Source organism: Macaca nemestrina, chromosome 17 (assembly GCF_043159975.1).
Source record: "Macaca nemestrina isolate mMacNem1 chromosome 17, mMacNem.hap1, whole genome shotgun sequence".
Lineage (NCBI taxonomy): Eukaryota > Metazoa > Chordata > Mammalia > Primates > Cercopithecidae > Macaca > Macaca nemestrina.
Window position 1 is genome coordinate 13,207,462 of NC_092141.1, and position 27,848 is coordinate 13,235,309.

General features: G+C 47.2%; 2 protein-coding genes across 7 annotated transcripts in view; one reads left to right on the plus strand and one right to left on the minus strand.

Moving 5' to 3' along the window:
• LOC105473538 (Rho GTPase activating protein 44) overlaps window positions 1–2,671 on the plus strand; it is a 203,353-nt gene extending 200,682 nt beyond the window's left edge. For all 5 annotated transcript variants that reach the window (XM_071082365.1, XM_071082363.1, XM_071082366.1 and 2 more), the window contains one exon: window positions 1,079–2,671. Coding sequence is in view for 2 of the 5 variants with exons in the window: in XM_071082363.1 (XP_070938464.1) it covers window positions 1,079–1,218 (140 nt within the window). In the remaining 3 variants the exon portion in view is untranslated. The remainder of the gene's footprint in view (window positions 1–1,078) is intronic.
• A 668-nt stretch (window positions 2,672–3,339) lies between these two features.
• Window positions 3,340–27,848, minus strand: part of LOC105473539 (elaC ribonuclease Z 2) — a 30,335-nt gene continuing 5,826 nt past the window's right edge. Inside the window, exons 7-24 of one of the 2 annotated variants that reach the window (XM_011727355.2) lie at window positions 27,563–27,682; window positions 26,518–26,576; window positions 16,759–16,817; window positions 16,592–16,664; window positions 15,827–15,939; window positions 14,358–14,453; window positions 13,312–13,450; window positions 13,145–13,227; window positions 11,084–11,202; window positions 9,355–9,451; window positions 7,481–7,619; window positions 6,878–6,916; window positions 6,642–6,751; window positions 5,916–6,015; window positions 5,717–5,837; window positions 5,378–5,456; window positions 4,643–4,787; window positions 3,340–3,997 (exon numbers count right to left, since the gene is read on the minus strand). In XM_011727355.2, the coding sequence (XP_011725657.2) occupies window positions 3,770–3,997; window positions 4,643–4,787; window positions 5,378–5,456; window positions 5,717–5,837; window positions 5,916–6,015; window positions 6,642–6,751; window positions 6,878–6,916; window positions 7,481–7,619; window positions 9,355–9,451; window positions 11,084–11,202; window positions 13,145–13,227; window positions 13,312–13,450; window positions 14,358–14,453; window positions 15,827–15,939; window positions 16,592–16,664; window positions 16,759–16,817; window positions 26,518–26,576; window positions 27,563–27,682 (1,919 nt within the window). In that variant the 3' untranslated portion in view covers window positions 3,340–3,769. Of the gene's footprint in view, window positions 3,998–4,642; window positions 4,788–5,377; window positions 5,457–5,716; window positions 5,838–5,915; window positions 6,016–6,641; window positions 6,752–6,877; window positions 6,917–7,480; window positions 7,620–9,354; window positions 9,452–11,083; window positions 11,203–13,144; window positions 13,231–13,311; window positions 13,451–14,357; window positions 14,454–15,826; window positions 15,940–16,591; window positions 16,665–16,758; window positions 16,818–26,517; window positions 26,577–27,562; window positions 27,683–27,848 lie in introns of both variants that reach the window. The other variant, XM_011727354.2, reaches the window with a different exon arrangement.

Here is a 27,848-nt window from a genome sequence, read left to right on the forward strand (position 1 = left end):
AAAAAAAAGCCGGGCGTGGTGGCAGGCGCCTGTAATTCCAGCTACTCGGGAGGCTGAGGCAGGAGAATTGCTTGAACTCAGGAGGCGGGGGTTGTAGTGAGCTGAGATGGTGCCATTGCACTCCAGCCTGTGCAACAAGAGCAAAACTCCATCTCAAAAAAGCAAAAAAAAAAAAACTAAGCAGGCGAAGGAGGGGGACAGCATGACGAGAGTAAAGAACCCAGGGGATCTGTGTTCTCTGGCTCTCTGGTGTACCACATCCCGGAAGAGTCAGCAAGCACAGCCTTGTCAGTTTCCCCCCCGGGGCGGCGGCTGCAGCAGCAAGGCCATTTTTAACATGCTGTGGCAAACAGACTTTGTGTCTACTCAGCTGCCAGTCTAAGGACTTCTGTCGTCTTTGCCGACTCACAGATGTCCAGACACTGAGCTGTTATTTCGAGTACATTTCTCCTGTTCATCTTGCCGGGAAAAAAAATGACCTTTTAATGCTCCTGATAAGGATGTCACTAGAGGTGGGGGTTTTCCTGCAGTTAGGGACAGTTGGCACCCATGACGACCAGGGTCCTGAGGGAGACCTTCTACTCCGCCCATGTCAGCCACCCAAAACGCAGCCATTTCTTAGACTGAGGACACTGGTTCAGGGTTCCCCGATTCACTCGTAGACTTGAGAGGAGAAAGGGGTACCTTTCCACTGTCTCAAGTCCTGTCCCTGCAGATTCTGGGGAATGAAATGCAGTCTGATATACATCCCCAAAGAGATGTCATTGAGACTTAGCATCCTTCTTATCAAGAATAAAGGACCCTGTGGCTTGGCAGGGAGGCGCTGTTCTGGCCTTCCTGTCTGAACCACGGTGGCACATCCTGGGTTTGCTTTGGTTCTGCAAACTTACGGGGTAGAAGCAAAGCAGGCATGACCACAACCTGATTGTGCCACAAAATGCTTAAACCAACCTCCAAATGATCTATCCCTAGAATACCACCACCCCTGCTTCCTAAGGCTGACATTGTTTGCCTGCAACTAGGTTCTCATTTGCCGGGAGGCCCCCTTTGAATCGCCTTTCTCTCTGCCGCCTTCCAGATCTTGTCCACTTTGATATTCCCTCGATCCACATAGAGCTCGGGTCGACACTCCGCCTGAGTCCCCTGGAGCACATGCGGCGACACTCAGTGACTGACAAGAGGGACTCGGAGGAGGAGTCTGAGAGCACCGCCCTCTGACATGGCACCGCCCATCCTGCCTCGCGTGTACATACATCACGGGCCCTAGGAACGCCGCCAGGAGCAGCGTCCGTGAGCTTGCCAAGTGTTCTCTGCTGGCTCTTTCCTGCCACTGCCAACGCGAGGTTGGAGTCTGGCAGGAAATTGTGATCGCCAGTCCGTGTGGTGATGCTGGTGGTGCAGATTTTGTTTGTTCCTTTCGGGTGGTGACTTCGGCCTTTTGTTTGACCTTTGCCTTTTGACTTTGTGCCTCTTTTGATCCACTTTCAGCCTCCATGCCAAGCAACACCCCCCTCTCCATCCAAGGCTGGTCAGGAACGTCCTTTGCAGGGTCGGAGTGGTGCCGGAGAGGCTCACTTTGCCTGGTGAGACCCGAGGGCTGCTACCTTTTCCTCGGACGGCTCATGGCAGGTCTTGCAGGAGCAGTTTAATGGCCACAGAAAGGAAGCAGGACAGCAGGGTCCCTGCCACCCACACCTAGACCAGGTCCGGGATTCTAGCAGTCCTGGGGCACTGACCTTTGCCAGCCACTCGGGGGAGGCCTTGCCACTGGAAAACTTTCCAGGCTGCCCCCATCAGTGGGCTCCAAAGTGGCTGAAAACAAAAATGTGTTTCGCTTCCTAAGTTTTCCTTTTTCCACTGTGTGACTGAAAGCTCCTATATCATTTTCTACTTCTGAATCTATAAAACAAGCCTGACGGTGTCTGGAGGCCCCAACGGTGGCCTCCATGTCCCCAAATCTATTGGCTATATGAGAGTAATTTTACTCCTCTAGGTACCTAAAGGCACCCAGCTCACTAGTCTGTGGGGTCCTGGAGCCTGCCTCTTCTTTCTGGAGGTTCAAACTGAATAGCAATAATTATGTTACCCAAAGCATGTGGAGGAAAAGTGAAACCGGCCACGGAGACACCGGGCCATGGGCTCGGCCTGTGGTGTGGCCTGCTTTGCTCACCAGCGTCAGCCGCTCATCCCTTCTCATGAAGTCCCATCCGGTCATGGGGACGAGGGCTGGGAGGGTACTGGGGAGCCTCTTCACACTTGGGGATTAGGGGAGTGAGAAAAGATTTGGGCCATGCATGCAAAGTAAAAGTTTAAAATTTTATCCTTTTAAAATAGATATAATATACCTATACATGATATAATATTTGTATATATGAAATCTCTCTATATTTGTTTAATTTGAGCCATTCAATCTAAACCAATGTACAGGTGTACAATGAAAAATTTAAATGCTTAGTTATTTTTCCCAACACAGTGTAAAGTCACCCTCCTCTGAGAGTGGGATGTGCAGACTTTTGATGTTACAGCTTTGCTCACTTCCTGGCAAGGGCAGTTCACGCCTCAATTTGTAATGGGAGTCTGGGGTAAGGGTGGGGGTTGAAAGTTATCTTTAAATACATGTACAAATCGTTGTCAAAAGTAATGTTATTAAAATAGATTTATTATCCCTGGGCTTGGCATCTGTTCTGGCTTTAATAAACCTGCGGGGACGTGGCTGTCAATCTCGAATGTGCGCCCGGTTGGCACCTGAAGGTCACCACTAGTGTAAAGCAAGTCACTGGTTGATCTCTCGCTTGTCGCTTGAGTTTTTAAAGCACTTTTCACGTTCTCCCGGGTAGGGAGAATATACAGCAAGTACTAGATTCGACTTGGAACATGCTCTCCATTTGTCAAGCACTAATCTGTGTCTGTAAATCCCACCAGGAGGACAAAAGAAACCAGCTCCGTGTGCCATTTCTCAAAACCTTCCTTCAAGGGCAAAGTGATCCTCACTCTCAGTATGGAAGCAACAGAGCAAATCTATTGTCTCCACTTTTACCCAGAACAACCAGAAGACTTGCATTTCCCTGACCACTGACACTAGCCCGGCCAGGCTCTCACTGATAGGGGAAGCACGCCCTGCTGTGAGCTGGCACAGCTTGAGTTCTGTCAAAAGACTTGGCGAACGAGGGTGGCTCTCTCAGGACAGGTTCCAGAGGTGCTCACTACGATGGGGGATGACTTCCAAGCCAGCCGGGTACCAGGCAGCTGCCACGCTGCAGCGCAGAGAGCCTTCTCCAAGGCGGTGCCCAGCAGACCCTGCTCTGTAGCAGCAGCAGGAGGAAGCAAAAGAACTCACAATTCCAAACTCAATCTTTATTGCAGCTGAAATACTATTTTCGTTGAGTCTCGGACACTTAGACCCAGTGTTCCTGCGACTCTGCTTGTCTCTGGCGTGCAGGGAATCACTTAGCTGGATGAGAGGAAAGGTGCTGCCGTCTGTTTCCATGACTTCTTTAAATACTGCCTTGAAGTGAAATTAGTTCATGTGCTTGCTTCCGTGTAGCAGCCTCCTGTTCCACGGCTGTGCCAGGCACCAGTCCTAAGAGGCGTCTATAAACTAGTGCTTATCTGGGAGTCCAAGCCTCGGCACAACTCCACACCACCTATTCTGAGCTGCCTCCTGCGTGGACCGTGCTCTTCAGCTTCTACCAGCAAGGAGGGGAGATACGGGTGCGTGCGTGGGGCAGAAGACACACAGCCGTCAGAGTTCCGGGTCACTCCCAGATCTTCACTGGGCTCTGACCTTCTTGCTCTGTGGCTCCTCTGTGTGGGCCCATTTCTGCTGGGGCTCCCCATCCTCCAGGTCGTCTGTCAGAGCCCTGGACAGGAGGGCCGCCCGCACCTGCCGCAGCTCCCGCTTCTCCCTGCGCTCCTCCATCTCCTCAATGTCGCCAGCAAACAGGGCTTTCAGTGGGGGAATCAGCTTGGGCACTGTTGGAAAGTCTCCAAAGGAGACCTAGAAGACACAATAGAAGACAAGGACATGCCTCAGAGGGGCAGAGGTGGGGACAGGAGCTGGGAGAGATGCAGTAATGCGCTCACACAGCAGCGCCAACGCCCCCTCCTTACACACAAGCCAACAGGTCACAGTTGAAATGGAAAAAAGCATGGCATGGAGGGAGCCCTCTAAAGAAGGGACAGAGTCTCGCCAGGCCTGGCTAAGGGCCTCCGGAGAGGGAAGGGAAAGCAGTCCAGATGCTCTCAAAGTCAAGCTCTTGAAAAAGGAGGCCTGGTTCGGGCCCCGCCCCTTCATTCCGGAAGGCCAAAGCTCAGGCCTGGCTTTCCCACTCACAAGAGGCAACCACCTGTCTCACAGGTCTGTGCTGAGGCTCAAATGCCATGACTGTGTGAGCAGTCCAGGCCTGAAAAGACTCTTCAGAAATTTCCAGTGGACTGAGACTTAAGACTAGCTGGCCCCTGCAGGAGGTGGGTCTCACCAACAAACCCAGCGTGGTTCGACCTGGTTAGTGACGGGTAGATACCCTTTTCCCACGGTGGCCCCAAAGAAGAAAGCTAACTCCAGCTGACTGTCCTACTCAGTGTGTAGAATCCCGTCTCCCTGCCCCGTCCCCGCCCCGTGCTGCCCACGTGACATACAGACCTTCATGTGGTCAAAGGCAATTCCCACTTTCTCGTTGAAGTCGGGGCTAAAGAGGGGGACCTTGGCGTAGCGCTGGCTGAAGTGGTTCAGCATGATGAACTCCGCGTTCATCCGCATCCCCACATGGATGGCTTGGGACGTTGTGCTGCGGGCAAAGGACAGAGCAGACTGAAGCTGAACCCAAGTGCAAGGCTGCAAAGAGTGGCACAGACCCTGGCAGTCAACTGCCAGGGTACCTGGGGAAGCTGGTGGGTTTTCTTAATGGGCACCTCTGTAGCCAGCACAATCTCCCCTGAGGGCCAGAGCCTTCACACACTCCCCTGAATGAAGCCCACCCTCTGTATTGGCTGCCAAATCTGTCTATGAGGGCACCCAAAGAGAAAGCACAGGGCCCACCTGGGGTAATGCACTCTTTCGTCGAAATTAACAGCCCAAGATTCAGTCCCCCAGCCCCCACCTTCTCCTGGCAATTCTCTGACGTGGTTTAGAGTTTATTCAGCTATTTCTAAATGCTTTCAAAAAACTGTGCCTCACTCTAGAACCTTGCCTAGAAAATTGTGCAAAAATAAAGGCCAAGGGCCTGTGAGCATTGCCATAGGTCAAGGAAGCCCCCATAGCCCTTGATAGGAAGCAGGGCAGCACCACATCAGTGGAGACACAAATGATGGCTGCTCAGTGTCACATAGTAGGGGAGGGGGAGGATATGGGGGACAAGGACTAACCGGCCTTTGCTACCTGTGTGTCTTTTCCACTGCTTCCTCTTCCAAACCATCTTCCAGGGTGGCTTCATGGATCAGGAGGGTGGCATCTTTCCCTGGAGAAAAAGCACAAGGATCAGGGCGGAGTTCTCTGCAAGAACAGCACACAGGCCTCAGTCACGTGCTGTTTCCTGGTCTCAACACTCGGCTCCCCTGGCCCTGGGTCTGCCTATTAGGATGACAACCAGAGACTCTGAGGGCAGGGACTTGAGTCTCCTGCCTCTGCTGCTGTTTCCCCACAAACTCAGCTGCATTCACCTCCAGCGACACAAACCCCAGAGCAACCTCACGGTGGCTGGCTTCTTCCTCTACTCACCCATCCGGACCAGAGCCTCACAGGGCATGGTGTCCCCGGAATAGACCACTTTCCAGCCAGAGGTGTGCACCAGCGCACAGCCAAACGCATGCCTGCAGTGCCGCACCAGACAGGTCTGAAACTAAAAGGGCGGGGCTGGAGGGCTCTGCAGCTCTGCTCCCCATCTCACCCCCACGATGCCTGCGGTGGTGCCCCTTACCTCTTCCAAATCACATGTTCTCAACAGCGAACTGATCAATCTTTCCACTGCAGGACTGGAGATCTCAGCCCCTACCTGAAGGTATTTGGCAGGAATCATACTGTAAAAAGACAAAACATTTAAAACATTTCTTGGACATCTGGAACCAAAGTTTAAGTCTTTGGCTGCAGAACCCCAAAATCATTCTTAGGTAGAAACATGATTGAAATCATAGTCCCTAAGATGAAGAAACAGCTGTCAAATACAAAGAGCCAAACCCAAGCCTCTGGGCCACTGGGAGAGACCCAGCAGGTGAATACCGCCTCCAGCTCAGGCAGCACAGGCCACGGGCGACTCCAGCAGAGGGGACTCCTTCCCCTTGGGGTGAGGATGGCGCCACCTCCCGCTGGCCACACACCTGGTCTGGACAGTCTCTGTGCTAGCCACTATTTGGGTGCTTGGCTCCGGAACTCTCATGAAGAAAAGCTTGTCAATGTTTAGAAAGCAGCTCAGAACTCAAATGAGGACTGGGAAGAAATGCTTCTAAGAAAATAAGCATGATGTGGGAACTATCTAATGGCTTCTGTCCTTCAGCCAGAGCACTTCTCTCCTGCTTCTGCCTTCTGGGACAATGTCAAGGGCAAGGCTCCTGGGGGATAGTGGTAACTGCCCCAGTGTCAACCTTGAGCTTCTGAAGGAGGTGGAAGCAAGCAACAACCCAGGGGCCAGGCTGCCCTGGATGCTCACCTGACGTGGTGCAGGACCTCCTGGCACTGGTTGTGGTACTGCTGGAGCCAGGGTTTGAGCTGGGTGGGGGCAACAACCAGCAAAGGGTGAAATGGCTTTCCCAAAGACGCCTGAAACAAAAAATCCAAGTGCTGACTCAACGATGGAACATCTCAATAAACGCTGGAGGCCAACAGGCGTGGCGGATGATGTGTAAACCACTGGAACTCAAAACGTCGATGAAGTGCCGCACTTACCAAGGCTCGTTCTCTCTGCAGCAAGATATTTAGCAAGCCCTGGCAAGGAAACAGGAAACATGCATTAGCCAGGCCCGAGGATGATCTCCTTTGGGTTAGGGTCTGCAGCCCTCCCTCTTGCAGGAGTTGCCAGCCCTATGTCACCCACCAGCCTCCCACATGGCCGCAGTGGGGGTGGCACATGCTAAGCCCCCTGCGCCATGACCCTGAAATGTCATAGGCAGAAAGCAATGGGACACGTATTGGGAAGAGGGCAATGGCCCAGGGCCCAGCACCCCAGGAGACCAAGGTGAGGGTCTCATAGCCACACTTCCGGCATCTGGCCAAAGCTTCCTCTGAGCAGGCCGTGTGAGATTCAAAATTCAAGGCTGGGTAAACCCAAAGCTGTCCTGCTGCAGGAAAGGAACTAAATAGAGAGAGAAGACATTCCTGTGGCACAGAAGAACCACGTGGAGTTTTGTAAAAGACCATTTTCTAGCTAGAGATGAGTAAGAAAAGCTTGGGCAAGTTAGGGAAGCAGAGGAAAAGATGCGGCCAAAGGGCCAACTCAGTGTGGCAGTGCCTCCTCCAGGCTCCAGCTTTGTGGTCCAGCCCAACACTCACCGTGTGGTGATCTGCGTGCAGGTGGGACACAAACACGGCAGCCAGGCTGCCCAGGACCCGGTCCACCTGGTCTCCATAATGACGGTACAGCTGCCCAAACGTGCCCTCACCACAGTCCAGTAGCAGAGACGTGTCGGGGCTACAGAAGAGAAGAGCAAGAGTCACCGCCACTGGGAAGGCTGCTGACAGTTCAGAGGCTGATGTCTGCTTTGGACAAGACCAGGAAGCAGCTGTAGAAATGTCTGGCTCTCATGCTTTTCTTTGAGGAGCTAATATAAAAGCCAATTAATTGAACCGTAAAGGTAATTTTACATGTGTCATCCTGTTTACAGCAAAGGATTATACATGGAACCCTGAAACCCTTTCAAGTATACTTACACAAAGGCTGGGCATCAAAAAAAAAAAAAAAAAAAAAAGTTTATAGGAGGCTTAAAGCATTTAGTCCTAACAATAAATCTGACTACACAGACTAACTGTGGCCACAGCCTCTCTTGAGAATACCAGGGCAGACACTGGGCCATATGAGACTGTTTCTAGGCCCAGCTGCTGTCGGACTTTTCCCCCTTTGCATGCGGTCGGGGTTTCCTCAGTTCATGTCCTCAAAGACACCTGGGGCCGGGCGGGCTGCAGGTGCTTCATTCAGGGAGCTAGTTAACGCAGACTCCCAGGTGTCACTCAGGGTTTCTGACTTGGTTTTAGGCAGGGCTCTGGGAGCTTGGATTCTGACAAGCTTCTTGGGCTATTCTGATGTGCAGTGCATTTCAGAAGCTCTGCTCCAAGGCAGAGAGAGTGCTGACCCGCTCTGGCCTTCTTCCTTCTCTGGGAGGAGCCAGGAAGACGGAGAGGGCTGCACCCATTTTGCAGAGAGAAGCCTCAGTGCTGAGACATGACCTTCCGGGGAAAAGGGAGTTGGGACACAAGGTGGCAATAGCACCTTCCCATTAGCTTCAGCCGGTTCAAAAGCCACTTGCAGGGGGGTCAGGTCAGCAACTTAAAAAGCCCTTCTTCCCCCAGGATCTCAGCCCCCGGGAGAGGCTGGCTCACTCCAAGCTGCTTTATTGCATGTCCTCGTCCACAGAGAAACACACCCCCAGATAGTGTATTTCTGATGTCAGGGCACATCTTGTCACTGCTGTATGTATTTAATGCACTATTTGCTTGTTTCTCATCCATCACTAGCATCTAAGATGACAAAGCAAAATTTAAAAACAAACCTACTAATGCACAATCTTATTTTCTTCACATACTATCTGCAGAGGTAACATGTACATTTCACAACGCGTTTGACTAATCTCTCTGCTGATAAATGACCCCAGGCAAACCCAAGAGAATCAACTAAAAAACATGTCAAGGGGAATCCAATAAAGGGGCTGAACACAAATGTGCAGAACCCTAAAGCTTTTTAACATACTAGCAACAGATAGCTGGGGGACAATACCAGGTAGCAATCCAGACCCCAAGTCCCCGCTCAAACTTCAGATGCCCTACTTACCAGCTGTAGGAACTACAGCAAGTCACCTCTCTGAGCATCGGTTCACCCCTCAACAAAATGGGTAGTTACTCACCACTTCATAGGATTAATGTAAAAATTAAACGAGATGATTTCTTAGGTGTAATGCACACAGTAATATCAGCTATTTTTATTAAAAGACATCATGGGATGAACTGTGGTGATTCCCAGGGTAAAAACATTGCTACTGAGGCTATAAAATGCAGTAAGGCCACGCTCCTCTCCTAGACACTCCAGGCGACATGACAAGTGACAGGGCTTGATACCGCTGCATTTTCAAATCGACTGGTGAGTGCAGCAGGACTTTTGTTTAAAAAGGAAACGCGCCTTTGATGGAAGGATGCTTCCTGGGAGAGCAGCATACCTTATGTTGACAAGTGTGGCACTGACATTTCGAATCTTCATCGGGACGGCAGACCCTGTTCCAAGGAAGACGATTTCTGGGTACTGACTTCTTTTCTCTGTGAAAAAATCCATGTGAAACAATCCGTTCCTTGGGGTCAAAAGGGAGCCAGCATGCAGCCCTGAGAAGGTGCAACGCTTTGAGTATCATTGGTTTGTCCCCAAACCTCATGTGGAAACGTGCTCCCCAGTGTGGCGGTGTTGGGAGGCGGGGCCTAGTGGGAGGTGTTTGGGCTACGGGGACGGACCCTCCTGAGTGGCTTGGAGCTGCAGTAGTTAGGTACTGGCTCTCAGGAGACTGGAGTACTTCTCAAGTGAATGGATTTGTTCCCGGGGGAGGCGGTTGTTATAAAGCCAGGGTGCGGCCCAGGTGTTCCCATCTTCACAAGCGTCCACTTCCTACTTGCCCTCTTCTGCCATGTTATGGCACAGCGTGAAAACCGTCACTGGGAGCTAGGGCCGTGACCTTGCAGAACCACGAACTAAATAAACCTCTTTTCTTGATAAATTACCCAGTCTCACATATTCTTTTATAATAATAAAAAACATACTAAGACAGATGGGTAAGCCACACAGTTCCGTCCAGCTTCCCAGGAAGGGGACTGGCAGGCCCCTGGCAACCGCCCCCACACGAAGGACTTCACACCAGTGTGGGACCCACTGGCTATTTGTCACCAAAGGGCTGAGAAGAAGAACAAATAAATTCTCCAGTCCCTTCTTCAAAAGAATTGCTGTCATTCTTTTACATTTAAAAAATGACATTTCTTTATGCTGGGAACTGTCATTTATTTCAAGAGAGCAGTGTGTGCCTTGCATCCAGCTCTTACTGCAAGACCATGCACTTCGGTCTCATCCTTCCAGTTCTATCAGGTAGGAAATGCTCTGCTTCACAAGGGAGAAACAGACTCAGAGGCCCAGGTTTCCAGTGAAGATGGTAAGAGGCAGGGTCAGGATTCAAATCCAGGGAGACCCGATGGTTCCAAAGCCTGTGCCTGGCCCTCAGCCTCAGTTGAGTGACGTGGCCAAGATCCTCCAGGGATGTGCATCCACAAAGCCAGGACGAGATCCCTGCCAGCCAAGTCCCTGTTCAAAGCTCTTTCCACAGGCGCTCACTAAACTGTTTCACTCAATGCGTGTCTTGTCAAGAATGCTGGGGTGCCATCGCCAAATGCTCTGATTGGGTGGAATTGGGATTCTTTTTTTTTTTTTGAGACGGAGTCTCGCTCTATCGCCCAGGCTGGAGTGCAGTGGCGCAATCTTGGTTCACTGCAAGCTCCGCCTCCTGGGTTCACACCATTCTCCTGCCTCAGCCTCCCAAGTAGCTGGGACTACAGGCGCCCGCCACAACACCCGGCTAATTTTTTGTATTTTTAGTAGAGACAGGCTTTCACCATGTTAGCCAGGATGGTCTCGATCTCCTGACCTCATGATCTTCCCGCCTCGGCCTCCCAAAGTGCTGGGATTACAGGCGTGAGCCACCACGCCCAGCCAGGAATTGGGATTCTTAAACTCCACAAAGCCCCCTCCTCCAATGGCCATAATTCTAACACAGAGCCAAAGTAGAGAAGCCCTGGATTAAACTGAAAAGCCAGGTTAGAATGTGCCCCGCCAGCACTCTACTCAATGCTGTGAAAACAGCAGGAGGGGGCAGAGCCCAGGAAAGAAAGGCTGCTCTGTGGGCTCCCACTCACCTGCTGGGGCTGGGCCGTCCTGTGCACTCCTCCTGTACTCCTGCACGCTCTCCTGGAAGTTGGGAAGCTGCAGCGCCTCGTCTATGAATTCCTCAGGATTGCAAGTAATAATGGCATCCCTGCAGGGGGAGAGAGAAGCATCTCAGGTGACGGACGGCGTATATGGCCTCAGCAGACCCTAATGTGGATGTCCAGAATAAATTCAGGGGGACAAGCTGCAGGAAGTTCCTTCCGATCAACACTGAAGGGTAAGTGACTAGGATTTGGGGCAGTTCTGCTCCACCGCCTTTTGGATGCTGCCTCGCTCTGCCTCAGGGCCAGTCACTACTGATGCTCAGGGCAAGACGTTTTTTTCTTTCCCTGTGGCCAGTGCTGCTGTCCTGGTGCAGGACCCCAACCTCTACTTCCTAGGCTGTGACAACCAAAAATGTTTCCAGACATTGGCAAACATCCTCTAAGGGGTAAATGGTCCCAGCTGAGAAGCAGAGCCCCTAGAGGAGGGACTCTGAAACTCATGTTCACATCCAGGAACCTTGGCAAAATGCAAAAGCCAATTCAGCAGCTCTACACTGAGATCTCACTTTCCTAGCAAGCCCCAGATCACACGGAGTGACAACTTCTTGGACAGGCGGCTCTTCAACCTGGCACAGCATTAAAATCATCTGGGAGCTTGTCTAAGTCCCAAGCCTAACTTTCAAGATCCAATTCACTAGGTCTGGGGCAGGCCCTATGCATTATTTTTCACAAGCATGAGGTAAATGTGAATGTCGGCTAGGGCTGGGAATCGCTGCTGTGTGTTAAGAGCCTGTGCAGATGCTGACAAATGGACACCAGGTTCTTTAACCCCGTGATGTTGCTGTGGGCCCGAGTCTTGCTACTACAGTCTCTTAAAGGGCCCCAAGTATCCAACCTCAACAGCACACAGCATCCAGTCATAATCCAGCACATGCTCTATTCTAATACAAACACTGTGGAGTGGGCAGGCAACTTAAAATCAAGGTTCAGATCTTTAAAAATTAAAACAGGCAGGGCGTGGTGGCTCATGTCTGTAATCCCAGCACTTTGGGAGGCTGAGGCAGGTGCATCACCTGAGGTCAGGAGTTCGAGACCAGCCTGGCCAACATGGTGAAACCCTATCTCTGCTGAAATTACAAAAAATTAACCAGGCGTGGTGGCAGGCGCCTGTAATGCCAGCTACTCGGGAGGCTGGGGCAAGAGAATTGCTTGAACCCGGGAGGCGGAGGTTGCAGTGAGCTGAGATCACACCATTGTACTTCAGCCTGGGCAACAAGAGTGAAACTCGGTCTCAAAAAGAAAAAAAAGTTACAATTAAGATGTGGGGCAGTAAGGCTGTTCACTTTCCTGGTTGGAGTGTACTGGAAGAGGCTTTCAAGATGGCATTTTACATTTATTAAGTACCTTAACAAGTGTCACACTCTGGGCCGGTAATCCCACATTTAGGAATCACTTGAAGGGAACAGACTTCCCATCAAAGATTTATATATAAGACATTTATTGTTTCATTAAAACAGCAAAATATTGGAAACATCCCAAATGAGCAAACATCCCTATTTGGAATACCAATAAAAATCTTGTTACTTAAGACTATTTAGTGACACAGGAAAAGACTGTCAGGCCATAAACCCACATACACAAATCAAGAAACACAAAATGTTATCAACCATTATCTCTGGGCCGCAGGATTATGGGTGACTTTGTTCATCATACATTTCTTATTTTCTATACTGTGAAACACATGAGCTCTATCACTGCTATTTCCATGCAAGGCAGTTTTAGAAAAGGAGAACTACTGGCCGCAATCCGCCCACCTCAACCCAGCCTGGAGTAGGCTGCTTTTCTAAATAAATTCGCACTGGCACACAGCCAAGCCCATTCATTAGCTTATTGTCCGTGGCTCTTTTGTGCTCAAAGCGGAGTTGAATAGTTGCAACAGAGACCATATGGTCTGGAGAGCCTCCTGAAACATTTACTATGTGGCTATTTACAGAAATGTTTCCCAACCCGACTGAGACGATTCCATTAGTTCAAGATGGCACAGACCTCTGCCACTCCCTCCTGGGACGGAGCTGGTACTTGAGGAGGCATTCACCCTGAACCACGGGCACGCTGAGGGTGGGGCCCTCCTTCTGAAAGAGACAAAATGCATTCATGGAGAGAAAGAGAGGGGGTGAGAGCTGGGCCGACCAGGGGCCGGTCTGAGACACTACCTTACGGGGGAAACTGGTGAGCAGGGGGAAGATGTCTGGGTGGATGAGGTTGAGCTGGGTTTGAATCTTGTAGCTGCGAAGGTTGTGAACTGAGGCACAGTTCTCATTCAGGACCAAGTGCTGGGTGTCAGGCCCAAACCTGCAATGAAACAGAGCTGGCATTTGCAGCGTTTGTTAGGAAGCACTTCCCCGAGGAGTGGTGCTGAGCTCGGGAGTGGTAATGTGGATGAGGTGTTCAAACAGTTCAGTGACTTGCCCCAAACAGTGTTACTACATGGCCAAACATGGTCCCACTCCTGCTGTCTCAAAGCCCGGCGTTCCCTAGCTCAGCTGCCTTTCAGGTGTGCTGGGAAGAAAGAGAGGAAAAACAAGAAAAAGATGATGTCCAGGGCATACAAATAGGGGACTCCAACCCTGAGGAATGAAAGAGACAGCAGGAGAGCAGGCCATGCAGCGAGGGGCAGGTAAAGGGGCCATGTGGGGAGACACAGGCAGGGGCCAAAAAGCAGCCCAAGGTCACCCCGCACCCGAGCTCAACTCATACACCTCCACCTGGCCCTGGCCAGCGATGTCCTGAGGAAAAAGTGAAGCTCCCTCTCCTTCCAGTGACTAAACATCTACCTCCCAGGGCTGCTGGGGACGACCCTAGAGGAAATGAAGTGAAATGAAGGGTGTTTCACACACTGCCTCCCACAAAGTGGGCATTCAGTAAATGGAAGCTGTCATTTCATATCTGCAATCTCTTCTTTGGGATTCACTTCTGGAATCCTCAACCAAACGGCAGTATTCGTTCAGACACCCTGAAGAGTGTGGAGGATGTAAAATAAATGGAATCGTGTGGACACTGCGCCACCTAGCGGTGCACTGTCTTCCTAAGTGTTGCACAGATCTGGGACGCCTAGAATTCTGGCAAGGCAGGAATCCCACAGAAAGTTTAGGCAGGCGCAGAAGGGTAGGGAGCATTTGAAAGAGCAAGAGGGGAGGAGAGGGGAATCCACCACTGCCCAGAAGAGTTACCCCAAGTGCCGCTGGGCTGGGCTCCATACCTCTCCATCCACTGCTGGTACCTGCTGTCCGCAAGCACAGATTCTGGGGCCATGTGAACCACCAAGGCCACGGGGGCATCTGCCTTTCCTTGGTACCTGGGCAGAAAAGTGGGGCTTTACAAAGTGATGCAGACTCAGGACACACAAAGACAGGGACCATGCAGTCAGGGAGGGGCATCGTGTGGCCCTCTGTGGGCACTGCAGTGAGGTGACAGGCTCCACACCCAGGCCATGCTCTCACAGCAGACCCTGCTGCTGGGCCATTTCCAATGGACACGGGGTTCCTCTATCTGGCAAGCTCTGCTCTGGGCCTTCCAGTCAGCCTGAGTGATCCTTTCTCAGCACTGCAGTTCCTTATAGGGGTCTGACCTGCAAAGCCAGACCCAGGCTCTCCCTGCCTCCTCCTGCTCCCGCTCTCCTTTCCTTCTCACGAGCATTTCCTCGAATAAACCTCCTACACCTCCAACGCCACCTTGGTGTCTGTCTTCCAGAGTACCTGAGACACAGGCACGGAAAATGAAAATCGTCTGAAATTCCACCACCTGGACAACAGAGCACTTACTAACATGCCGATGCGTTTCCCTCCAGTTCCCTTTAAAAAGAAATGCACACGGTAGCTACTTTTATCTACCCCACCATCACCATGCATCTGCACATGGCTCTCAAACAACACCTCATTCACTGAAATGAGTTTTGGGCTCTGCTGCCCAACACTTGATTAAAACACAAAGCCCGGGCTACCAGGGCACCCACATTCACCCACAGAGAATAAAGCAGACCAACTCCTAACACTCTGACTCGGAAGGGGTACAGCAGCCCAAAAGGATTTGTTGTGGTAAGTAGGAAAAAACAAGTGAAAAAATCCAGGTAGATACAAACTAGGAACAGGAAAAAAACAAGTAAACCATTAAAAGTGAAGGAAAAGACTCAAACTCAGATACGTGAGTCAAAGATGATTCCACCTGGGGTGAAAGCTGAACTGCAAAACTGGATAACTTTGATGGAGGACAAAAAACAGAGTGGCTGGTGGCCCAGAAGACATTCCCCAGCTGTGATTCCATCCCATAACACAGACTCTTGACCACGACAGTCTCACACGCTCTGACTCACCTCATTTGTTTCAATGCAGGTAATGGAAGAAAATTAATTCAGTTCAAAATAATCTGGGCATTAGTTAGAACTCAAAAAAGTTCTAGAATTTCTTCTAGTATAAGAGCTGTAAGAGTTCTAGCTGAATTTCTAGTCCTCAGTGGTTTCTAGTTTTCAACCTTTTCTAATTTCACTTTGAGGCTGTGTACACCGGAGCCCACCAACTACCAACAGTGACTTAAGGCAGGAGTCCCGGCCTCTGAACTGTAAACCCAGACAGTGGGCCTTCCCAGAAACACGGCTCTTGCCACAAGATGCCCATGTCGATGCTGGGCTGTGCTTCAGCTCTCACTTCTCCCACCCTAGAGACCCCTCATTACCTCTGAAAGGTGGCATTCTCACAGATGGGTTGAATGAAGCCTTCATCTGGACATTCTACCACCACAAAAGCAGCACCAGGATCTGGAGGAGTACACAGCTCTTCAGCCAAAATCTGCAAAATCAAAAAAGCCCGTCCACTGCGGTCACAGCTCAGCCACCAAACTGAACTGCCTTCAACGCAACTGCTAACATGACATATCCTATCCAGCGGGCTGAGAGGTAAACAAAGCACAAAACCAACTTTACACATCACCATCAACACCCTTCTGGTCTCTTTGTGGATATCTAAATAGGTAACTGTCAGGCTGAGGCACTTCAGGCCTACACTGGCCAGGAAAGGAGGCTTGGCATTAAGGTTTTCTTCAATCTGTGGCCACTGGTCCTAATCTCCTTAGAAGTCAGAGGAAATATCTTGACAAAGAATAAGGTGACATTCCTCTGGACCATAAACCCCAGGCCCATCCATATGGGGTCTGTTGTTAGACACTGTCCTGAGCTCAAGTACCAGGGAAAGCATGCACCCTTTAAGGAGGAGGATGACCAGCTCCTAAAAGGACAATCTACAAAAATGCTCGAATGCAGCCGTGTTGACATGCAGGACAAACACAGATAAAAGAGGCCATTTTGTCACTTAGCTGAGTGATGTCCAAACTGTTCTATGTCCTTCAAAAGTGGTGTCTGTAGGGCCTGAAGCAGACAGATCTGCCCAGCATTCCGGACCCTACCTGTAACTGCTGAATCATCAAGAAAACCAGGCATCTCACCTCTCTTCCCTCATGAGTGATGCTTTTCCCCTCCTTGACAGCAGCAATGATGGGAGCAATGGCAGCTGTCCCACTGAAATGAAGAGGCACGGCCTCCGTGAAATGAGACTTCCTTAAGTGGAAAGGTGTACCCAGTGGGTCCCAAGAAGCCTCGCCCCCACACTCACACTGGAAGGCCCAGCTCCTTTGCTTTGAGCACCAGGAAGCTTCCTCTCTTTAAGTGAAGCTGCAGCAAAGAGAACATAAATGTGATTTTAGCGGCTAATGAAGAAGTTTGGTTTTAATCAATTTTCTTAGAAGTGTGTTTTTCCAGATTAAAAAAAAATAACGCTGGCCGGGCGCGGTGGCTCACGCCTGTAATTCCAGTACTTTCAGAGGCTGAGGCGGGAGGATCACCTGAGGAGTTTGAGACAGCCTGACCAACATGGAGAAACCCTGTCTCTACTAAAAATACAAAATTGGCCAGGCGTGATGGTGCATGCCTGTAACCCCAGCAACTCAGGAGGCTGAGGCAGGAGAATCACTTGAACCCCAGAGGCGGAGGTTGCAGTGAGCCAAGATCGCGCCATTGCACTCCAGCCTGGGCAACAAAAGCGAAAGTCCATCTCAAAAAAAAAAATAAATAAAATAATATTATTTGCTTACAATTCATTAAAACACCTTTATTGCTTTCAGAAGGTATACTATATTCTGAAAAACTCATTTATTGTCAAATGCTTTAGTACTAAAAGCCAAAATGACTTAAATCAGTGTTTTATTTCCCAGCATTAACTCATTATACATTTAATAAAATGTAATTCAATATGAAAGTTAATATCCTTCAAGTATCATTGAGGAGAAACACTGTTCTGTCATTCTACATTCCTCCATAGCTAAAGGAATGTCACCAGGGCACTGCCTAACACAGCAACCAACAAGCAAACTGCCATGTAACATAATATTTCAATGACAGTGATAGGCTAACAAAAGGATGGATGATTTTATTTCTCTTGTATTTTTCAATTATTTGGCAATATAACGTCACTGCTTTTATCTTGGAGAAAAATTACAATAAAAAATCCCTAATAGGCCAGGCACAGCAGCTCATGCCTGTAATCTCAGCACTTTGGGAAGCCGAGGCGGGTAGATCATGAGGTCAGGAGATTAAGACTGTCCTGGCTAAGGCGGTGAAACCCCGTCTCTACTAAAAATGCAAAAAATTAGCCAGGCGTGGTGGCATGCGCCTATAGTCCCAGCTACTTGGGAGGCTGAGGCAGGAACCCAGCAGGCGGAGCTTGTAGTGAGCCGAGATCGCGCCACTGCACTCCAGCCTGGGCGACAGAGACTCTGTCTCAAAAAAAAGAAAAAAAAAACCCGTAATATATTATTATTTTAGAAAGGCAAACAATAATTCTATCAGGAAACTTCATAATCATTTTATAGAAAAAAAAAATTTCACACACAGTAACAGAAAAAAGTCAGAAATGACATGTAGGCCTTTGAGTGCCGAATGACATTTGATTTTCATTTTCTCCTTTAAATCTTCATCAACTGAGACGCAAACTACTCTGTCTGACAGCTTTGAAGAGAGCAGTGGATCTCCCAACACGGAGGTTGAGATCTGAGAAGGGACAGACTGCCCGCTCAAGTGGGTCCCTGACCCCTGAGTAGCCTAACTGGGAGACATCCCCCACTAGGGGCAGTCTGACACCCCACACCTCACAGGGTGGAGTACACCCCTGAGAGGAAGCCTCCAAAGCAAGAATCAGACAGGTACACTCGCTGTTCAGCAATATTCTATCTTCTGCAGCCTCTGCTGCTGACACCCAGGCAAACAGGGTCTGGAGTGGACCTCAAGCAATCTCCAACAGACCTACAGCTGAGGGTCCTGACTGTTAGAAGGAAAACTATCAAACAGGAGGGACACCTACACCAAAACCCCATCAGTACATCACCATCATCATCAAAGACCAGAGGCAGATAAAACCATAAAGATGGGGAAAAAGCAGGGCAGAAAAGCTGGAAATTCAAAAAATAAGAGCGCATCTCCCCCGGCAAAGGAGTGCAGCTCATCGCCAGCAACGGATCAAAGCTTGACGGAGAATGACTTTGACGAGATGAGAGAAGAAGGCTTCAGTCCATCAAACTTCTCAGAGCTAAAGGAGGAATTACATACCCAGCGCAAAGAAACTAAAAATCTTGAAAAAAAAGTGGAAGAATTGATGGCTAGAGTAATTAATGCAGAGAAGGTCATAAACGAAATGAAAGAGATGAAAACCATGACACGAGAAATACGTGACAAATGCACAAGCTTCAGTAACCGACTTGATCAACTGGAAGAAAGAGTATCAGCGATTGAGGATCAAATGAACGAAATGAAGCGAGAAGAGAAACCAAAAGAAAAAAGAAGAAAAAGAAATGAACAAAGCCTGCAAGAAGTATGGGATTATATAAAAAGACCAAATCTACGTCTGATTGGGGTGCCTGAAAGTGAGGGGGAAAATGGAACCAAGTTGGAAAATACTCTTCAGGATATCATCCAGGAGAACTTCCCCAACCTAGTAGGGCAGGCCAACATTCAAATCCAGGAAATACAGAGAACGCCACAAAGATACTCCTCGAGAAGAGCAACTCCAAGACACATAATTGCCAGATTCACCAAAGTTGAAATGAAGGAAAAAATCTTAAGGGCAGCCAGAGAGAAAGGGCAGGTTACCCACAAAGGGAAGCCCATCAGACTAACAGCAGATCTCTCGGCAGAAACTCTCCAAGCCAGAAGAGAGTGGGGGCCAATATTCAACATTCTGAAAGAAAAGAATTTTAAACCCAGAATTTCATATCCAGCCAAACTAAGTTTCATAAGTGAAGGAGAAATAAAATCCTTTACAGATAAGCAAATGCTTAGAGATTTTCTCACCACTAGGCCTGCCTTACAAGAGACCCTGAAGGAAGCACTAAACATGGAAAGGAACAACTGGTACCAGCCATTGCAAAACCATGCCAAAATGTAAAGACCATTTAGGCTAGGAAGAAACTGCATCAACTAACGAGCAAAATAACCAGTTAATATCATAATGGCAGGATCAAGTTCACACATAACAATCTTAACCTTAAATGTAAATGGACTAAATGCTCCAATTAAAAGACACAGACTGGCAAACTAGATAAAGAGTCAAGACTCATCAGTCTGCTGTATTCAGGAGACCCATCTCACATGCAGAGACATACATAGGCTCAAAATAAAGGGATGGAGGAAGATTTACCAAGCAAATGGAGAACAAAAAAAAGCAGGGGTTGCAATCCTAGTCTCTGATAAAACAGACTTTAAACCATCAAAGATCAAAAGAGACAAAGAAGGCCATTACATAATGGTAAAAGGATCAATTCAACAGGAAGAGCTAACTATCCTAAATATATATGCACCCAATACAGGAGCACCCAGATTCATAAGGCAAGTCCTTAGAGACTTACAAAGAGACTTAGACTCCCATACAATAATAACGGGAGACTTCAACACTCCACTGTCAACATTAGACAGATCAACGAGACAGAAAGTTAACAAGGATATCCAGGAGTTGAACTCATCTCTGCAGCAAGCAGACCTAATAGACATCTATAGAACTCTCCACCCCAAATCAACAGAATATACATTCTTCTCAGCACCACATCACACTTATTCCAAAATTGACCACATAATTGGAAGTAAAGCACTCCTCAGCAAATGTACAAGAACAGAAATTATAACAAACTGTCTCTCAGACCACAGTGCAATCAAACTAGAACTCAGGACTAAGAAACTCAATCAAAACCGCTCAACTACATGGAAACTGAACAACCTGCTCCTGAATGACTACTGGGTACATAACGAAATGAAGGCAGAAATAAAGATGTTCTTTGAAACCAATGAGAACAAAGATACAACATACCAGAATCTCTGGGACACATTTAAAGCAGTGTGTAGAGGGAAATTTATAGCACTAAATGCCCACAAGAGAAAGCAGGAAAGATCTAAAATTGACACTCTAACATCACAATTAAAAGAACTAGAGAAGCAAGAGCAAACACATTCGAAAGCTAGCAGAAGGCAAGAAATAACTAAGATCAGAGCAGAACTGAAGGAGATAGAGACACAAAAAACCCTCCAAAAAATCAATGAATCCAGGAGTTGGTTTTTTGAAAAGATCAACAAAATTGACAGACCACTAGCAAGACTAATAAAGAAGGAAAGAGAGAAGAATGAAATCGACGCAATTAAAAATGATAAAGGGGATATCACCACCGACCCCACAGAAATACAAACTACCATCAGAGAATACTATAAACACCTCTACGCAAATAAACTAGAAAATCTAGAAGAAATGGATAATTTCCTGGACACTTACACTCTTCCAAGACTAAACCAGGAAGAAGTTGAATCCCTGAATAGACCAATGGCAGGCTCTGAAATTGAGGCAATAATTAATAGCCTACCAACCAAAAAAAGTCCAGGACCAGATGGATTCACAGCTGAATTCTACCAGAGGTACAAGGAGGAGCTGGTACCATTCCTTCTGAAACTATTCCAATCAATACAAAAAGAGGGAATCCTCCCTAACTCATTTTATGAGGCCAACATCATCCTGATACCAAAGCCTGGCAGAGACACAACAAAAAAAGAGAATTTAAACCAATATCCCTGATGAACATCGATGCAAAAATCCTCAATAAAATACTGGCAAACCGGATTCAGCAGCACATCAAAAAGCTTATCCACCATGATCAAGTGGGCTTCATCCCTGGGATGCAAGGCTGGTTCAACATTCGCAAATCAATAAACATAATCCAGCATATAAACAGAACCAAAGACAAGAACCACATGATTATCTCAATAGATGCAGAAAAGGCTTCTGACAAAATTCAACAGCCCTTCATGCTAAAAACGCTCAATAAATTCGGTATTGATGGAACGTACCTCAAAATAATAAGAGCTATTTATGACAAACCCACAGCCAATATCATACTGAATGGGCAAAAACTGGAAAAATTCCCTTTGAAAACTGGCACAAGACAGGGATGCCCTCTCTCACCACTCCTATTCAACATAGTGTTGGAAGTTCTGGCTAGGGCAATCAGGCAAGAGAAAGAAATCAAGGGTATTCAGTTAGGAAAAGAAGAAGTCAAACTGTCACTCTTTGCAGATGACATGATTGTATTATTTAGAAAACCCCATTGTCTCAGCCCAAAATCTCCTTAAGCTGATAAGCAACTTTAGCAAAGTCTCAGGATACAAAATTAATGTGCAAAAATCACAAGCATTCTTATACACCAGTAACAGACAAACAGAGAGCCAAATCAGGAATGAACTTCCATTCACAATTGCTTCAAAAAGAATAAAATACCTAGGAATCCAACTTACAAGGGATGTAAAGGACCTCTTCAAGGAGAACTACAAACCACTGCTCAGTGAAATCAAAGAGGACACAAACAAATGGAAGAACATACCATGCTCATGGATAGGAAGAATCAATATTGTGAAAATGGCCATACTGCCCAAGGTTATTTATAGATTCAATGCCATCCCCATCAAGCTACCAATGAGTTTCTTCACAGAATTGGAAAAAACTGCTTTAAAGTTCATATGGAACCAAAAAAGAGCCTGCATCTCCAAGACAATCCTAAGTCAAAAGAACAAAGCTGGAGGCATCACGCTACCTGACTTCAAACTATACTACAAGGCTACAGTAACCAAAACAGCATGGTACTGGTACCAAAACAGAGATATAGACCAATGGAACAGAACAGAGTCCTCAGAAATAATACCACACATCTACAGACATCTGATCTTTGACAAACCTGAGAGAAACAAGAAATGGGGAAAGGATTCCCTATTTAATAAATGGTGCTGGGAAAATTGGCTAGCCCTAAGTAGAAAGCTGAAACTGGATCCTTTCCTTACTCCTTATACGAAAATTAATTCAAGATGGATTAGAGACTTAAATGTTAGACCTAATACCATAAAAACCCTAGAGGAAAACCTAGGTAGTACCATTCAGGACATAGGCATGGGCAAAGACTTCATGTCTAAAACACCAAAAGCAACGGCAGCAAAAGCCAAAATTGACAAATGGGATCTCATTAAACTAAAAAGCTTCTGCACAGCAAAAGAAACTACCATCAGAGTGAAAAGGCAACCTACAGAATGGGAGAAAATTTTTGCAATCTACTCATCTGACAAAGGGCTAATATCCAGAACCTACAAAGAACTCCAACAAATTTACAAGAAAAAAACAAAGAACCCCATCAAAAAGTGGGCAAAGGATATGAACAGACATTTCTCAAAAGAAGACATTCATACAGCCAACAGACACATGAAAAAATGCTCATCATCACTGGCCATCAGAGAAATGCAAATCAAAACCACAATGAGATACCATCTCACACCAGTTAGAATGGCGATCATTAAAAAGTCAGGAAACAACAGGTGCTGGAAGGGATGTGGAGAAATAGGAACACTTTTACACTGTTGGTGGGATTGTAAACTACTTCAACCATTATGGAAAACAGTATGGCGATTCCTCAAGGATCTAGAACTAGATGTACCATATGACCCAGCCATCCCATTACTGGGTATATACCCAAAGGATTATAAATCATACTGCTATAAAGACACATGCACACGTATGTTTATTGCAGCACTATTCACAATAGCAAAGACTTGGAATCAACCCAAATGTCCGTCAGTGACAGACTGGATTAAGAAAATGTGGCACATATACACCATGGAATACTATGCAGCCATCAAAAAGGATGAGTTTGTGTCCTTTGTAGGGACATGGATGCAGCTGGAAACCATCATTCTTAGCAAACTATCACAAGAACAGAAAACCAAACACCGCACGTTCTCACTCATAGGTGGGAACTGAACAATGAGATCACTTGGACTCGGGAAGGGGAACATCACACACCGGGGCCTATCATGGGGAGGGGGGAGGGGGGAAGGATTGCATGGGGAGTTATACCTGATGTAAATGACGAGTTGATGGGTGCTGACGAGTTGATGGGTGCAGCACAGCAACATGGCACAAGTATACATATATAACAAACCTGCACATTATGCACATGTACCCTAGAACTTAAAGTATAATAATAAAAAATAAATAAATTTTAAAAAAATAAATTAAAAAAAAAAAAAAAATCTTCATCAACTATGTGCATCTTCTTTTAACTCCCTGAAGTTAAAAAGTTACTCATGGCCGGGCGTGGTGGCTCACGCCTGTAATCCCAGCACTTTGGGAGGTCCAGGCTGGCAGATCACCTAAGGTGAGAAGTTTGAGACCAGACTGGCCAACATGGCGAAACTCTGTCTCTACTAAAAATACAAAAAAAAAATTAGCCGGGCGTAGTGGCAAGCACCTGTAATCCCAGCTACTTGGGAGGCTGACTTGGGAGAATCGCTTGAACCTGGAAGGTGGTGGTTGCAGTGAGCCAAGATTGTGCCACTGCACTCCAGCCTGGGCGACAGAGCGAGACTCCACCTCAAAACAAAACAAAACAAAAAAAAGGCTGGGCGTGGTGGCTCATGCCTGTAATCCCAGCACTTTGGGAGGCCAAGGCAGGCAGATCAGGACGTCAAGAGATCCAGACCATCCTGGCCAACATGGTGAAACCCCGTCTCTACTAAAAAAATACAAAAATTAGCTGGGCGTGGTGGTGTGCTCCTGTAGTCCCAGCTACTCGGGAGGCTGAGGCAGGAGAATTGCTTGACCCCGGGAGGCAGAGGTTGCAGTGAGCCAAGATCACACCACTGCACTCCAGCCTGGGCGACAGAGCAAGACTCCGTCTCAAAAAATGAAAAAAAAAGAAAGAAAGAAAAAAAAAGTACTTGCAGACTTAAGGCAGGGAAACCCATCTCCCTAGAGCTGAACTCGACCCATGGAAATATGTTCCTCTCTGAGGAATGCAGATATTTGGAAGGCTGCTGAGAGCGAGAACGCAGCCCACAACGCTCCAACAGTGCACCAGCTGCCTAAAGTCAAGGTCTTCCATCAGATGAGTTTCTCAGGTCCTCATGCCAAGAGACTCCTGGAACTTGACCTAGCTCAGCTTTATTGCTTTCCAAAACCCCACCTGAGAGCAGCAAATTAATTACAAGAGGGGAAAGGGGTTACGGGCTAATCCAGTGACAGCAGCCCTCAGAAGCGGCAGAAGACAGCAAGGAAGGAGATGGAAAAGCCAGGTCTGGCAGCTGGCAGCCCCTAGGAACGGCTGCCTGATAATAGGGCAACTGCCTGGGTGTGTAAAAGTGAGCTTGTCACTTCTCATCATGCTCACTGTTAGCTATTCAGGAAAAAGCAGGAATATGACTTAAAGATTACCATATAAAACAATTTAAAAAACAGTATAAACATAGATTATCAAAAATATTTTTAAAACTTTAAAAAATGATTTTGCTGTCTAAAACTCAAAAACGTACAAGTAATAAGCCTGTTAACAATAGTACTTAACTTTTAGGAAAATCATATTATTCATATACATCGACAGAAATGATACCGGCAATGATCTTGCCACTAAAATTACTACTTACTTTCATTATTATTTTCACTTGTAGGTTTTAGAATTTAGATAAAAATTCCAAATATATTTCAAAATCAACATTAAAAAATAATCTAATCCCACAAGAAGGCAATGAAATCTTTTCACATATTTAGACAAATTTGTTGCGAATTGTATTGATAAAATTTTAATGTGTAATTCTATTAAAAATAAGCCACCAGTCGGATCTTACAAACAGCTCATTGTAACAAAAATTTTTAATGGGATCTGACCAATTTCAGAGTTACAGATCTAGGCCTTTGTGAATGCTAGCTAATATTCCAATCAATCTGATGTTAGACCTTAGCTATTGCAGGGGAATGAAATAAAGTACAACAGAGTTAAAACTGACTTCAAATAAAGGCCTGATGGAGTTGAAGGAAAACAAACACAGCTGCGTTCAATAATTTCTGAATTCTAAAAGGACCAATCGTTGATAAATATAAAAGAATATGGACCAGGCATGGTACTTCACGCCTGTAATCCCAGCACTTTGGGAGGCCAAGGCGGGTGGATCACCTGAGGTCAGGAGTGAGACCAGCCTGGCCAACATAGTGAAACCCCGTCTCTACTAAAAATACAAAAATTAGCTGGGTGTAGTGGCGTGCACCTATAATCCTAGGTACTTGGGAGGCTGAGGCAGGAGAATCACTTGAACCCAGGAGGTGGAGGTTGCAGTGAGCCAAGATCATGCCACTGCACACTCCAGCCTGGGCGATGGAGACAGACTCTCAAAAAAAAAAAAAAAAAAAAAAAAAAAAAAAAAAAAAAAGGTATGGAGGCTGGCAGGGCACTGGAAAAAAATTTAAAAGGAAATAAAAGTATGGGGTTATTTTGAGAAACAGGGCATCTAAACTCTGAAACCTACAAGTGATGACAATTATGAAAGGTCAGTAGTGATACTTGTTGCAGGCTCATTGCCAGTATCATTTCTATAGAATTTTTTTTTTTCTTTGAGATGGAGTCTTGCTCTGTCACCCAGGCTGGAGTACAATGGTGCAGTCTCAGCTCACTGCAACCTCCTCCTATGTTCAAGCGATTCTCCTGCCTTGGCCTCTCAATTAGCTGGGATTACAGGTGCACGCCACCACACCCAGCTAATTTCTGTATTTTTAGTAGAGACAGGGTTTCACCATGTTGGTCAGGCTGGTCTCGAACTCCTGACCTAGTGATCCACCTTCCTTGGCCTCCCAAAGTGCTGGGGTTACAGGCGTGAGCCACTGCACCTGGACTTCCATCAGTTTTTTTGAAGATCTGCTCTCTCTTCTTGTCTCAGGTAACAGGAGCAGCTACCCTCAAATTATTGAAAAAGTGCACACCAGAGTTCGCTGACCAAGCCCCCAGTCATGTACAGCCCTCCAGAAAAGCTCCCTTACCTTACAGATGAAAGCTACGACCAGGGAAGGGTCCCTTACCCCTCTTCTCTGGCTAACACCTGAGGAAACACACATTTAATTATCACAAGGTAAATGTGAAAGTCGTCAAGACATCACAAACTGATTACGACCTGATACCTAATTTCACCTCGCATAAAAATCAAATGGACACTACTGTCCCAATACAAAGGCTGAAGACACTAATACACTCAAGAAGACTTTTCTCCCCCTACTTATGCGGAGGTTTTTTGGGTAAATGAAAAACACAAAACTCTTGCCAGAAAAACTTTAGAATGGCAAGTGAAATTTTTTTTAAATGACACATTTCACCTGGGACTGGAGGAGAGAGAGAAAAACATATTGTAATGTGCTTTATAACGCATATAACGTGAAATAACACAAAAGTTCAAAGGCCTGCAGAGAAAATGTTGGGGTCAGTCTTCACCCAGTGCCATCCAAACAAGGACAGCATATAGGGGTCAGCCAGCTCTCAGTCACTAGATAAGACCTCAGGACAGAAAGAGGAGCTGCCGAGCTTTGCCAACGCTGGTCTTCTGTTAAGGACAGCAAACTCCTGAAGCAGCCCAACTCCTGAGTTAATCTAAACTTGGACTTTTAACTCCATTTCCCAGTGGGCTGTCATTCTGGAAGAAGAGGTGCAGATCCTCTCTCTGATTTGACTGCCTCATTGGCTTTGCAGTTATAGTTTCCACATTAAACGGAAAATTTGCATGAAAGTTACATTAATGAAAAATACAAAACGAATCCGTTTGTCAGGCCCTGTTCTCTGGGAAAACAGAACAGTTTTGGGCCTACCCAGACCCTGTGGCCAAAACTGCGGACTGGTTGTTACTAAAGCTCCAGGCTACCACCTTTACAACAACCCTTCTCATTCCCCCCAAGGGCCAAGTCATAAGCAGCCCAGGAAGAAGTATCTGTTTACACACGTGGCTTTCTTATAATAACGACTCTCTTCAAGCGTTACGAGGCAGAGAATTAAGAAAACACGAGCTTTTCCGCCGCTCTGTTTTGTTTATACTATTACCACGGGGAAGGTGCGGCTCACTCTCATTTGACTCGGAGTCTGAAGATCGCTCTGGACTGAGCCTGCCGAGAGGCCTTTCTGGACTCTGCCATGGTTGGTGCTTTCCACTCCTCTGTTCACCTGGTCAGTACAGACACCACCACATTACACACTGCACAAGGTGAGCGGAGAGTCGAGGCCCAGATGTTTATATGTGGGAATGCCAGAATGCCAATGAAATCAGCACACCTTTTACTATACAGTAGGAAATAACTAGTTAGTTAACTTCCTACCTGGTTTCTGGGGT